The following is a 15438-nucleotide window of genomic DNA, read 5'->3' as shown; positions in this document are numbered from 1 at the left end:
TTTTTTTTAATAGAAGTGTGGAATGGAGTTGGGGGGGAGAGAGGGGAGTGAAGGGGAATGGGCTTTGTCTCCTAGATCAAGCGTGGGGGGTGTGGTGGGGAAAGATGTTTTATTGTGTATCACATTTCCAATGCCAATTTAAAAAAATTAATGAAATTATAACACAATATTTCAGTTTGATTAATAATTTTGAGTTACTAAAATACTATTAATTAAATAAGAATAAGGAAGAGGCCGATGTGATGGTGCTACATATTGGCTTATTTATTTTTTAGATTAAAATATCTATCTAACTATTTAAAAATATGTTTGAATAAAAATGAATAATAATTACAATTGTAATAATTAATTTTTAATAATTTAAATATATAAATTTGTATAGATGCTCCTGGGTGCTTCCAACCCTTAAATCTCAATGGTTCCTTGCACTCACACTGCACCCACTTTTGGCCACTTTGGGTTGGACCATTGCTCTTGCATCTCTTAAATGATGCTCAAGTCCCTCATCAATATTGTTGCCATCTCTAGTAAAATTTACTAATTGTGATGTTGATGGTCCATGTGTCAATGGCATGCTAGTCTAGGCATTACTGAATGGTATAATTGGGACATTTGCATTTTGCCTTGAGCACTAAAATATTTGGGTGGTTCTTGTAAGATTAAAATAGCTAGTACCAGTGGCAATTCTAAACCTAAATCAATGATGTGCTCTATTATATCAGATCTAGGTGCTTTATAACATTTTTTTTTTAAAATATTGTCTTGTAAATTTTTTCAACTAATCATTAATGGATGTTTTTAAGAAGTTATAATTCAGCCCGTGTCACCTTGAACCATGATGATGGGGCATTTGTTATCTTTTTTTTTTTTGGCTTGATTGTCACTCTAGACTTATGGCCAGTGCACTTCTTTATTTGTCTATTACAAGGAGAATAAAAGATGAACTAATTGGATTTATCAAAGATGGAATCAAGCATTTAAGTTTTGGTATATGACATGCATTGGTAAGATATTAGCATCGGTATGCCTCCTGTACTGGTACCATAATAAGGCATAGTATCTAACCTCTATTTTATTGGCCCTAACAGATGTGTCATTTTTAAATAATACCATATCATGCAGTACTTGTAAGGTGCTAATAAAGGTATCGATATCGATACTTCAACCCTTGAATGGAAGTGTTTATGTGAGAGGGAAGACAGATGAAGTTGTTTAATTGGTCTCAGGGCTATGGATTCAAAACCATCAGCATGGGTTGGTACCACCAATGTCGTACTGCTCTGAGATGAAATTGGCATCAGTATGGCTGCCAACATGCCAAAATCCTGTGTGCTAGTACGTACTGGCCATATTGGTGCATATTGATGGCAATGGTACCTTACTGACTGTACTGATTTGTATGGATAGTTTTCTTTCCCCTTTTTTTTTGGTTGAAGCTGTCAGTTTAAGTACATATTACTGGTATCGATACTATATTGTTCTGATGGAATAATGGTGGGGGTTTGGTACTAGTATTCAAATTTCAAAACCTTGCTCAAGGTGCATGCTGAGGACATTAGCGGATGACATATATGGCAATGCATGGTTGGATGCAAAGCCTTTTACATTAGATACCGTAGATATTAAGACTGCAATATGCAACATTTGTTCTCCTGTTCAATTTTTGTCATCTTTGATGAAAAGGTTGGGTGGAGACATAGAAGACATGTTTCAAAATGGAATATCTTAGTTTATTTGTTGTCTTTTTCTGTAATATTGGGCCTCAGACCCTTTTTCTGGGGGTGTTGGGGGGGTGGGGGTTGTGGTTGTTTGATGTTGGGGAATTTGAGGGCTACAAACTTAGGATTACATTGATCTAGTGTAATTCTTGAGTATGTTTAATATCAAGTAATAAGAGCCTATACCAAGTTTACACTACACCTCTTGATACCCTACTTGCAGTGGAATATCTCGGTTCAATTTTATTATGACAGGACCACCTCTATGATATTCATGTCAGTTGCTTTCTCCTGTTTGATAAATAAAACATGTATATCGTGTTGTTCCTTAATAGATTTTTCTGTTATTTGTTTATGACAGTTGGCTTGCCAATTGGCTTGTAGTTGGAGGATCCTTTTATTCAATTGTTTATCTGAGTTCATTTGTTTTGAAGGAGTTCTGGAGTTTCTCTTATATCATAGATTTTTTTCATTATAATATTAATATTACTAGTGAATATGTTTTTTCTGTTTCTATTTACTGTTTTTAACAATTGTGAATAAGCTGAAGTATGAAATAACAATGGGCAAAAATATTATTTTCTATAACATTGCGTAGGAAGTGTTAAATCTGTTCGGCTATGAAAAGCTAAAGTCAGGTTAAATTTGGGCTGATTGCTTGTGAGAATCATCCTAGTATCATGCCAATAAATTCTTCTCGTTCTGGCTTTTCTTGAAATAGTTGTGCATTTGTTAATAGGTTTCTTTAAATTCTAATGTGGTTGCTGGCTTCTCTGGTGGCATATGCAAATAAAAAAAATTACATACTTTGCTATCCATTTCCTGATGGAAAAAACTACAGAGCACCTGAAAGATCTCATGATCCAATGTGGAACTGGTTTTGTGAGGGTAATGCTTCGAAAGCACCCTGAAAAAGCTACCAACCTCTGTAAGTTGCACCATTTCACCTCATACCACATTGGATGTGGAAGTAGTGGGAGAACTGTGTAGCACCCCCTAATGTTATTCTTGGTTAATTTCATGCACAATGCTGGGTATATATTTCTAGTCTACTCTGGTTCTTTATTATTTTTTTTCTATGTTTCTGTTCATGCCAACTTTTGGGCTGGTTTTGGTTATTGTATTTGTCTGTTGATTTCTAGGGCTTTTATAGGTGATTATTTTCTGAATGGAAAATGAACTTGCCCCTGAATAGGTACTAGATGATGATTATTCAAAGATGGCATTTTTGTGTGCTGATCGTTCTGTTTGCCTCCATGCGAAATATGGAAGTCACTACAGCTTAAGGATTCCGAGGTTATTTTATGCTTTCCATGTGTTTCTATGTCAGTTAGATTATCATACTATGTATTTATGCTACATGCAGAACTGCAGAATTCACTAAATTGCATGGAATTTTATAATAGCCATTCTTTAAATAAACCTTTTCTTTTCTGTTCCTCTTTTTTTTTTTTTACTTGTCTGTATGCATGTCTGTCTCTCAGCTATGCACACATAAATATATAATTCCGGGCAAGGTTTTAAATCCCGTGGATGAAGGTGTCTCGATTTCTCCATGAAATGGGACGCCCTGCTGTATTGTCTCATCCCGACAATAGTCCTGGTAGTTATCCTCCATCTTTCTCCCCTTCTTCTTTCCTTTCTTTCTTTCTTTCTTTCTTTCTTTTTTCTTTCTTTTTTTTTTTCTTTCTTTTCCTCTACCTTTCTTTGTTTCCTTGTCTTTTTCTTTCCTTGTCTTTTTCCTTCTTTACTTTTTTTTCCCCATTTTTCTAATTGTTTCCTTTCATTCTTTTTCCTTTTCTTCATCTTTCTTTCCTTTCCTTTCCGTCTTTTCTCTTTCTTCTTCTCTCCCTATGTGGATGGGTTTCAGAGTCCCAAACCTGTTTCCGTTTTATTTTCTCATAGGAATGTGATGGGATGGCCTAGATGCCGCCTCCACCCCCCTCCCCCTGCCATCCCACCGGGATGTAAAACTTTGATTCCTGGCACTTATAGTATGCATTGTAGTTCAATACCTGCAGTCCTGTATAGATGGTAATTCGCTTGGAATTAATAGAAATATTATTGTATTTTGGATATGTTGCTTCGTGCCTTCTGTCTTGACATGTATGCATTTCTTTAGCGACTACAGGAAGCAAACTGTTAGGAGGCTTCATGCATAATGTATGTTCTCGTTGGTTCAAACCTCTCAAGTTGGTCAAAAAATTGTGCTTATATGTTTGTTCAGTTATTGATGAAGTGATCATTTATGTTTCCTTCTTTGATTACACTTCGCATCTGAATGTTATTTTTAACATTGGAGTATTAGCCAATAAATGGACCTTGGTGAAATATGCAGCCCCCGTGAGTCCTAGGCTAAGCATAAAGTACCATGATTTTAAGTTGAATTGCATTACAAAAGTTCCCACTGTGCTAACTATTGCAAGCATCTCAATTATAGCTCACTTTCCATGTTCAAAACTCCAAATTCAAGCCTATCTGCCAGAATCACCAACCTTACCATTGATGGATGAAATGGCATTTCACCGATTTTTTTGTGTATGTTATGCAGTACTTGAAATTTGTTATGCATCCACTGGAAAGAAAGAGATATAGTTTACGTGATATATTGAAACCGGAACAAGATAATCTGAATAATTTGCTACTTCTACTATAGAAAATCCTCAACAAGATAGTCCAAAGTGTCATATCACAGTTTTCTGTTCAGATGGAATCCTTTTAAATCCATGAACTTTAGGCATAACCACAGATCTTTAATAGAGCGGTGGCATACAACCATGTCTAGCAATAATCATTCAAGTGTTAGAGCTTCTAACAAGGTTCATCAGGACTACTCCTACAGCATGCCAATAAACCTGGCCCTACTTATTGGCTTGTGAGTCTATGTGCTTCATTACATCTTCATGACATCTCTGTATTGCTTACATACTGATTTATTTAAGATTTTAAAAGTTTCCTAATTTTTTTTTGCATCTAGACATGTGAGTAATTTGTTTTTGTATTCTATTACATTGAATATACATCTTGGATATGCATCATTGTGATTTCTGGGTTTTTTTTCCATCAGAATGGGAAGGGACATGGCGTATGACTGCTGGTCCTGTGACTTGCTATGTGCTGCTTCTTCCCCAGATTTATACAGAATAAATCTGGAACAGGTTCTCATTATTTTTTACTTGCATTGGAAATGCCATTTTTCATTATTGGAGCTTGTCCTGTGAATTTGTAATTCTTATTCATAGTAATAATAAGATGCTAGAGATATGCATCAACCTGTTGGCAAAGTTTTGAGTGAAGTTTTTAATTTTGTCTTTGCCACTTGTTGGGGAATGTTTTCACAGTTCTACTAAATGTGGTCTGCTGAATTTAGTATGTACAACATTATATTGAAGTATATTTGCTGATTTCCTTGGTGGCTTTTGATCTTTCTTTTGTGTGGATAACCAAAAATTGGAAGGTTGAATTTTCTTACTATGAGATGCATGGTCAATTTTGTAGTTCTTGATATTGGTGAAGGAACTGCTATCCTGAAATGGTAAAAACAAAGTTCTGTCTAAGATATATAAGCATATGAGTTGAATCTAACCATCATTAGTGCTTGTTCAGTCTTGTGGAAACATATAATTGGTATCATGTCATATTTATGAACACTTGAAAACTCCATTAAAGCAGTTAAATGTAGCTCTCCATGTATGGGCTAACAAGTGCCAGAGCGGCCTATGTGTATTGCTGTTTGAAAATGATATATTTGTTCGAAGGTAATCACTAGTTGACGTCAAGTCAAACTTGAAGATATGGACCCTAACATGTTTTAGGTTCATGCGCAGGTTTAGGAATCAGCTGGATCCTAGTCTATCTGCTTTCTACAATCTTGATGGTTAAGATGAACATAAGTTACGTAATTATCTGTGGAATATCAATCAAGGGGATTCATTGGGAGACACATTGGATGTGAAGTAACTTAAAGAGGACTTGACATGGCTGACGGTTAATATAGTGACTTTGTACTTTGTAGTGGAATAACGTGAATTCTAAACCATTTGATTTATAAACATGTTTTTGATTAATAAAACTTTACTTATAGCTGTTCATCTTTTCTCTTGATGCGACAGTGATTTTTCAACCTATGGATACAAATTAATATCCTTTGCTTCATGGACTAATCAATTTGGAACTGAGAAAAGTGGCACATGCATGGTGCTAAGGATGATGGATTGACCAAATCTCTCAGTTAATAAATTCCGCTTGTCACAGTTGCTTAATTCTATTAATGCAAACCTGACCTGCATTGAGTCCTTTTAATCTCTTTCATGGGCTATTTCCATATACTAATATATAGATTATTTAACCTCTGCTTCTTGAGAAAACAAATATGCTTAGATTCTACTTCATGCTTTACCACCTCCAGGAGTTGAAACTGTCATTATCACCAATCTTTAGCTGTAATTTCTTTGTGTATGCACCCAAAGGATTTGAAAACTTGACTTAATTTCGATTTTCATTCTTTTTCTTTATGTAGTATCTCCATAGATGCTAATATTCTCTTGTTTCAATTTGCTAGGGTCGGTTTCTGTCATCGCTTAACACACAATCACCTGCTATAAATGTAGTTTCTCGAAGGTTGGATGGCATAGTAATGGTTGCAAGCACTCTTTTTTCATTATAAGTTAATAGTGAAATTGCTTATACAAAACTGATGAAATCGTTCTTTACATTCCTTGATCAATTCAGTAATGTTCATGGGCTTATTGCTTGTGGTGGTGAGGATGGTTCTGTGGAATGCTTTGATTTGAGAAGAAAATCTTCTGTTGGTAGAATCAATGCTGTCATGCCAGCTGGTGATGTTGACCATGTAATGCTTTGGTCTATCATTCTCTCTCTCTCTCTTATATGATGCAAGTTTTATATTCATTCTTTTGACAGAGGTTTTAATGTCTTGTGCATCTCCAGGAGGTCACTGCAGTGCAGTTTGATGAAGTTCAAGGATACCTTATGGCCGTTGGGAGCAGTGCTGGAAAGGCATGAATATTTATCATTTATGCATATTAGTCATTTTAATCTGTGGAATGGTTTTCTTTGGGAAATCTTTCAATAATTTTCTTTTCCTGATTTTACAGTTTTGCATTAACTTTCAGCAAAAGACTGTCATTATCTGAATAATCTATTTTTAGATGTTCCACAAAATGGATTTTATTTCTTCAGTTGTTCATTTTTCAACTTGAGAAGGCTCTTATTGCATAACCTTAATCATGGGATTTTATCATATAAACATTATCAACTAATAGATAAAATATCTAATGTTGGACCTAAATATAGTAACTAATTTTACTGAAAATATTCAGTATATATATTGTTTGTATGTATATGTATGTATAATGGAGTAGCACATCTTCATGATTTGTCATTTTCATATGTATGTATGTTATGTATGCATGTATAATGGGGTAGCACATCTTCGTAATTTGTCATTTGTCATTTTTGTATGTATAATGTATGCATGTATGTATAATGGAGTAGCACATCTTCATGATTTGTCATTTGTCATTTTCGTATGTATAATGTAGCACATCTTCATGATTTGTCATTTGTCATTTTGTGCGTATAATGTATGTATGTATAATGGAGTAGCATATCTTCATGATTTGTCATTTGTCATTTTTGTATGTATAATGGAGTAGCACATCTTCATGATTTGTATGTATAATGGAGCAGCACATCTTCATGATTTGTCATTTTCGTATGTATGATGGAGTAGCACGTCTTCATGATTTGAAAATGATATAATGGAGTAGCACATCTTCATGATTTGTTATTTGTCATTTTCGTATGTATAATGGAGTAGCACATCTTCATGATTTGTCATTTGCCATTTTCATTTGTTAAGGAATCACTTCCACTAGAAATAGGTAAGAATTGCCCTTATTTTGTTAGAAGTTCGTGTTGTAATCCATGTGCGATAGACTTTTATTTGTGGATCATGCAGCCGACATATTAGAAATTTTTGGAGGCCTTTTTGTGTCAGCAATCATATCATTAATAATCAGGATTTTACTTTTTCATCAAAATACATAATAAGATTTAAAGTTTTTTCTTTACACTCTCAGCCATTCATATGATGCAAGAGACAAATTTGTTGTAGGTTGTGATGGATCTTTCTTTGCAAATATTACCAAATGCCAATATGCAAACAAGGGCATTGTTTTCCTTTGGTCCATATGGAAACATGGATCGCTAACAATGTAAAAAAGCAGTTACAAATGTAATAGGTGATAGATGTTGCTTTTAAGTTGTTGATATGTGACTTTATGTGAAATTGTCCGGATATACTTGGTGATAATAAAGGAGATAGAAGTTCAACAAAATATCAAGTAGAGGAACTATTAAAGAACAATTTGAAAGCTACTGGGACAACTACAATAAGAAATTGAAAAGTTTTATTTCCACGTCCTTCATGTCATATTATGTTAGGCTCATATGAGTACGATCATCATAAGACTGTGAAACCAAGGTTGCTAGGATGATGGGTAGGGCTACTACCTGGTAGGTTGGGTTGGGTGCAGGGCAAACCTAACCCAACCCGACCTCTATATCTCCTAGCCCTAATCCCAAGTAAATCTCGATTTGGGGTTTCTTTGACCAACCAATCCAAGCCCCTTCTTAAGCTAAGTTCGGATGGAGTTCGATTAGTTGGGTTGACTTAAGTTGTGCCATGTAATTATATCCAGCTCAATAAGAATTTTAAAATAGGGAAAGGTTTAGGTTAGGGAATGCCGAACCAACCTGAACCAAGTGGTTCATCCTGTAGCGAACCAAACTGACATTGATTGGGGACGGTTTGGCTGTGTGGGTTGGTTCGGGCTATCGGACTCCCCCCTGATGACTTCTCTTGAAGACCAAACATGCCATTGAAGTTGCTCTCTCTCTCTCTCTCCCTCTCTCGCTCCTTCGATGTGGGTTGCCATTTCCAGCTCTCTTGCTCTCCCCCTCATTTTTGACAATTTGGCCCACCTTCTCTCCCTCCCTCTCTGCCTTTCCATGGGCCCCTCTCTCCTCCCTTCTCCCTCTCCTTGGTTTGGTATGCATCGGATCAGCATTGTATAGGCCCGTATCATGTGGAACCAGTCGCTGGCTGGTAGGACCCTTGTTACTAGTTTGGCGGATCTTGGTTTGGGTCATTTCTATTGGATTAATGTTTGTTGGATCGAGGCCTCAACCATTTGTCAGTTTTGATAATATATGCACACATATTTTAAGTGGACTAAAGATGTAATAGTAAACATATGGGTACTCTATATGAAACATACATATGAATTATTTATCAGGTTATGTCAGGTTAAGACAGATTGAGATGAATAATTGCAACATTTCTTTAAATACTCAAGATGTTAGTTGCGGGATCTTCATCATTCTAGGATCTTCAATAGACATGTCTCTATTTGCAACATTCTTGTTTAGTACATTTTCAATTGGTTGATTTGTAGCATCTGGTTCATCATGTAGTTTGACTTCTGCTTGCACTGGAAGAGTATGTGCTGCAGCTTCTTGATGGTTAAGCATAGGAGAAGATGACCCCATATCAAGCACCATTTGACGTCTTGAGCTGCAATGGTTGCTTGGAGCTGGACATCCATTGGCACCAATACATTGTTAAGAGATATAAATATATTGTTCATTGACGTAAAAAAATCATTGCACCTAAGACCATTCTCCTTCCTCACTTGTTAATGGAGAACCTCAAGATTGAAATTTGATACCATGACGGCAAGGGAAAAATCGAAGAGAGAATAGGAAGGACATCAAGGAAAATCGAGGATGAATTGATTGTGCTGATACTATTGCTGCAAGACCACTTGGGGAGGGCTTGCATATGCATTTGTGACCTAATAGGTTAGGAATTCAAGGGTTTTGCTCATGCTTACTGTCCTATCATAGAGAACATAGTAGAAGTGAACAATTTTGTGGATTAATGAAAAGAGGAAGCTGTTTAGATCCCTCTTGGGTTTAGGTAGTTTGGTTTGGTGTTAGGAAGAGCTTTCTTAGGGTTCTAGGACTGAAGTGGAAGGGTTGATGTTGGCTTATAATCTAATGTTGGGATATAATTTAGATTTCATTAGACTAAGAGCGAAGTCTAGAATAAGAAAGGGAAGAAGAGAGAGTAAACAAGGCACCGGAGATTAGAGAGAAGAGAGAAACAAATTTCTTTCTTAACAACAAATTCACATGCCATTAATAATTTGGGACAGTCCTTTATCTTTTCCATGTCACACACACACACATATATATACGTATGTATGTATGTATATCATATATCAATATACATATAATATATGTAATATCTATAATATATATTATATAATATATAATACGTATACACATACATCATGCATGCATGCACGCATATATACATACATATACCTATATATAAATGCATATATATATACATGTTCACACACACACACACACACACACACACACGCATATACATATACATATACATTATGCATGCATGCATATATACATATATACACAATTATACATGTATATAGGGATAGACTTGGGTAAGGTCGATCGGATTTGGGCTCAGATCCGATCAGATCAAAATTGGACAACGGGGGTCCTACATCGATGATCCAAGCCGTTGGATATGATCTACTACCTCAAAACTGCTTGCACATAAAAAGTCATATGATTTGAAGACTCCTAGCCAAGTTTTGCGGAACCGGTACCGACGGTCGTATCGGCCGGCCGATGGTACGGTTCGGCATGCTCCCGTTCCTTTTCGAACTGAGGCAAACCGACGAAGGAAAATTGAGCCGAACCGGAGAAAACAAAGAGATAAATAGAGAGAAATAGAGAGAGAGAGAGGGAGGAAGAGAGAAAAAGAGGGAGGGAGGTCTGCAGGAGGGGCCGTCGGAGGGCCTCCGGCGGGCCGCCGTGGCCCACAGGTGGCGTTTACGCCCCCTGCGGCTCCGCAGCATGAAAAAGGGGCGATCCGCCCTTGTTTTCGTATTTTTTTTAATTTTTTTTAAAAAAATGAAGTCGGCATTGGGTTTGCCGGCATCACTTAAGTGAAGCCGGCAAACCCCATGTCGGCTTCATTTAAAAAAAATATTTTTTAAAAAATACGGAAAATCGGGGCGGATCGCCCCTGTTTCACATCACGGAGCCGCGGAAGGCGTTTACGCCGCCCGACGGCCACGACGGCCCGTCCAGCAGACCCCCTTCCTTTTTTTCTTCCTCTCTCTCTCTTCCTCTCTCTTTTTCTCTCTTTTCTTCTCCGGCACGGGCATGTGCCATTTTTCATGTCGGAACCATCTCGGTTTCCCGTCGGTATGGTTCGGCACACTCCGTACCGAGCAGTTCGGCTCGGTACGGCATTCTCTGCTCCTAACCTTGCATCAAGTAATCAAAAAATATATCTAATTCAATTTTATTTAGATTGTTGAATTTTTGACTATTTGATGCATAGGCTAGGAGTCTCCAAATCATATGATTTTGTGTGTAAGCAGTTTTGAAGTAATAGATCATATTCAATGGTTTGGATCATTGATGTAGGATCCCTATTATAGAGTTTTGATCTGATCAGATTTGATTCCAAATCTAGTCGACCTGATTCTAGTCTGGCTCTTTCTCTCTCTCTCTCTATATATATGTATATATGTACACACATGTATATATATGTATACACACACATGTGTATATATGTATATGTACATATGTATATATATGCATATATGTGTGTGTGCATATGCATATATGTATGCATATATCTATATCTATATATATATATCTATATATCTATGCGCGTGCGCACACACACATCATGGAATACTGTACTGTCCCATACTGCTCGGTACGGGATGTGCCGTATTGTACCGATACACCATCTCGGAGCATACCGACATTACTGTACCATACTGAACCGCGTACCGACATTAAGCAGGATTTTATCGGTATGGGGTTCGGTACCGAGACGGCGAATCTTGATATAATAAGTAGATCTACGCTAGGAGAATTAGCAATGTGTTAAGAAAAATTGGTACAAGAAGCGTGGATGCACTTCTTGATAATGGGATCCGGGGCCAACCAATGAGGGATGGTCATAATAAAGTTTACAAGTCATTTTCAGATGTAATTGAAGGCAAAGAAGGAAGATTTTGTGAGATTCTGCTTGGTAAACAGGTCGATTATTCGGGACGTTCCGTCATTGTTGTGGGTCCTTCTCTTTCATTACATCAATGTGGATTACCTCGAGAAATAGAAATGGAGCTTTTCCAAACATTTTTAATTCGTGGTCGAATCAAAACAACGTGTGGCTTCTAACATAGGGATTGCTAAAAGTCAAATTCGGAAAAAAGAACTGATTGTATGGGAAATACTTCATATATATATATGCATAGATATATAGATATATATATATAGATATGTGCATACATGTATGCAAATACGTATGTATGTTATATATATATATGTTTATATATAGGTATATGTATGTATGTATATATGTGTGCGTGCTTGCATGATGTATGTGTATATGTATTATATATTATATATTATAGATATTACATATATTATATGTATATTGATATATGATATATAATATATTATAAGAGATGGAATACATGCGTCACATTAACTCCTTATGGGAGTTATGATTTTGCAATCAATGATTGGTCATCTAAATTGAAGATTGAAACTGTTGAGCATGACTCTGGCAATTGGGAACAAACCAAAACTAGAAATAGTTCATGATGATAAATGGGTGAGTTAATTAAAGAACTAACTTGGAGGGTATTTGAACTGATGACTATAGCAACTTTAACTCTAATACTATGTTGACTAATGACTAATCCAAAAGCTTTAGAGTTGGGGAATGAGTGAACAATGTACATCAAGCTTAACTCTTTCGATGATGATTTTTGTTGCAATCTATTCCTTAATTTTTTTTGGCATATTTATCAAAAATGCATATCACTCATGTCATATAAGCAAAACTTGGTTCATATGAACTGGTCAGCTGGTTAGACCGGTCCATACTCTCTTGTACTTCATCTCTTTTCCTCATTTTTCTCCTCTTTCTCGCTTAATTGACCTGTTTTATTAAAAGAAAAATACATTTCTTTCTTTCTTTCTTTCTTTTTCTTTTTTAACACCTTCGATTGAAAATCTTCTGTTGCTGATTTTGTTGATTTCTGCTGGAATTTGTTCTTAGTATCCTAGATATGATCTAGTCCCTTTCCATGTCTTGGACATCTTCCGTTGTCAGATTGTTGACATATTGTGTCTTTTATCTACATAGTTCTCCTGAGTAATTTGTAGTGCAAATAATTCTTACATGGCTGAAGTGCAGGTATCAATCTATGACTTGCGTATGTCAGATCCTGTTCGAATTAAGGATCACATGTGAGTATTCTTTTTATTTTCAGTTCAGTGTTGAATATTCAAACAAAAAATATAAAAGAACATTGTGTGTGTGTGTGTGTGGTATATATATATATATATATATGTATATATATGTATATATGTATATGTATGTATGTATGTATGTATATATATGTATGTGTACGTGTATGTATATGTATATGTATGTATATGTATATGTATATGGGTGTGTGGGTGTGTGTGTGTGTGTGTGTGTATATTTAGATTTTAGAAAAATTGCCTCATTGTGGCTTGTGACCACTTAAATTACTTTGCAGGTATGGAAGCCCAATATTGAACATCAAATGGCACCAGACACTTAATTCTGCAGAACCAAAATTGGTCACTGCAGATAGTCATGTTGTTAGGATATGGGATCCTAATACGGTAAGAGTTATTCTATATAGAAGTAATGTATATTTTTTATGTCTGGTATTTAATAATCGCTGGGCTTTATATGTGCATGCACTTGCACACAACAAGAGAGTTACAAGCAAATGCTTATATGGATATATTTATTATATATATATATATATAAACTAATAATGAATGTACATATGTATACATATAAATGCGTGCATTAATGCACGTTGGTATGTACAAATATATAGATGTATGAATATACGTGTCAATGTATGTATGCATGTATAAATACATAAATGCATATGTGTGTGTGTGTGTAACTCAACTCAAGCCCCAGTCCCAAACTAGTTAGGGTCGGCTACACGAATCCTTTTCCTTCATTCCATTGTGTATGCGTATGTGTATGCGCATTATTAATTTAGAAATGAACAGACATAATATGCATATCTATATATGCGTGCGCGTGCGCATGCGCGCATGTGTGTACAAGGCAATTTGGTCCTGTAACACCCGATAGTTGGTAATAGTTTTTACGTGGTGCATTCTGAAACTGTGGTTTTTACTGTAGGCATGTAGGCTTAATCCCTTGACTTGCTGTAGTTAACTTTTGTTCTATATTTTTGGGCTGTGTATTTCTTGTTCCTTGTTGTTGAGATAAATTCAAAAGAAATTTTCATGGTAGCTTGGGTAAATATATTGAAGTCATTTGGCAGCTTCTTAGTTGCTTATTTACACTATTAAGCCTCGCATGCATCTTTTTTTTGATTATAGTAAAGATTTCAAAATAACTTTGACATGTGCTTGACTTGGCGTAGCAATTTATGTTGTTTCTTGTAGGCACGAACTAGTCCTATCCAAAATGATTGGCCAATTTTGTTTCTTGATTAAAATTTATTCAATCTAAAATTATGTTCTCTTTTGATGCATGGGAGGTGCAAAACTTTTAAAAGAATTAATGAGAGAAAACAGTTAAGATATGGAACAAAAATTGGAGTTTGCCAAGGTTCTGTTGTTTAAGACATTTACCCGACAGGAGACACCCGCAAACCCAATTAGCAGTTTATGTTTCTAAAACAATTTATAAGTCATTTCAATTAATAAAAAAAATGATACAATGCTAGAATTAGATACCATATCTCAACCTTTGCTTTAATATTAGCAAACAGTAGCCTTTAGTTGATAGGAAATGAAAGGCCAGAGAACCTTGAATTACCCTAAATGTTATTTTAAATGGAAGATGCTCTTTGCTGAGCTCAAATACATAAGTACCTAAAAGCAGCTAAGGAAAAAACTCTTGCATATGGCATAACCTGTTCAGAAAAATGATGTATAAACATGCAGCATGCATCTATCGTATATGATGTAACTTGTTTTTGACCTATGTGCCAACCGTACCTGTCTCTAAGATAGCCTTTGAAGCAAAACTGCAGACATCTTGTATGATTTGCTGATGGTGCTTTTGTCAATAGAAGAACCACTGCACCAATGTTTGCTAAGTAAGACTACCTGAAATTATCCACCTGAAAACTTGTGGCAAGTTGGATAATGCAACAAATTAGGAAGCTTTACTCAAAGGACATTTTGAACCATGGTTTTTGGAACCGTCCCGAACCGCCCGGTTCGGGGCATTTCGAACCGAACCAGCGGCCAAATGGCCTGGTTCGGCCGTGAAAACCGGCACAGAAAAAAAAAAAAAATTAGTGAACTGCCTGGTTCGGACCCGAACCAGGCGGTATGGGGACCGAATCGGGTGGTTTGGCCCTGTTTCAGATCGAACCGACTGGTTTGGCTATTTTAAGAAGGGGAAAGGCCTAGGAGGAAGTCGAAAGGCTCTTTTATTATTTCGATGTAGCAGAAGCATCTTTCGTCCTTTTTTTATTTCAAGAACGGTCGGAAAACGTGCGATCAAGCTTGATTAGAGGTACGTATTCGATCC

General features: G+C 36.1%; 1 protein-coding gene across 2 annotated transcripts in view; it reads left to right on the top strand.

Annotated features, from left to right (window-relative positions):
* Positions 1-15438, top strand: part of LOC105054605 (uncharacterized) — a 41710-nt gene that overhangs the window by 13200 nt on the left and 13072 nt on the right. For both annotated transcript variants that reach the window (XM_073246469.1, XM_073246470.1), the window contains 7 exons: positions 2914-3014; positions 4786-4876; positions 6280-6338; positions 6450-6570; positions 6669-6737; positions 13069-13121; positions 13418-13526. In XM_073246469.1, the coding sequence (XP_073102570.1) occupies positions 2914-3014; positions 4786-4876; positions 6280-6338; positions 6450-6570; positions 6669-6737; positions 13069-13121; positions 13418-13526 (603 nt within the window). The remainder of the gene's footprint in view (positions 1-2913; positions 3015-4785; positions 4877-6279; positions 6339-6449; positions 6571-6668; positions 6738-13068; positions 13122-13417; positions 13527-15438) is intronic.

Source organism: Elaeis guineensis, chromosome 12, assembly GCF_000442705.2.
Source record: "Elaeis guineensis isolate ETL-2024a chromosome 12, EG11, whole genome shotgun sequence".
Lineage (NCBI taxonomy): Eukaryota > Viridiplantae > Streptophyta > Magnoliopsida > Arecales > Arecaceae > Elaeis > Elaeis guineensis.
Note: the sequence above shows the minus strand (reverse complement) of the source record. Positions and strands in the feature narration are given on the sequence as shown.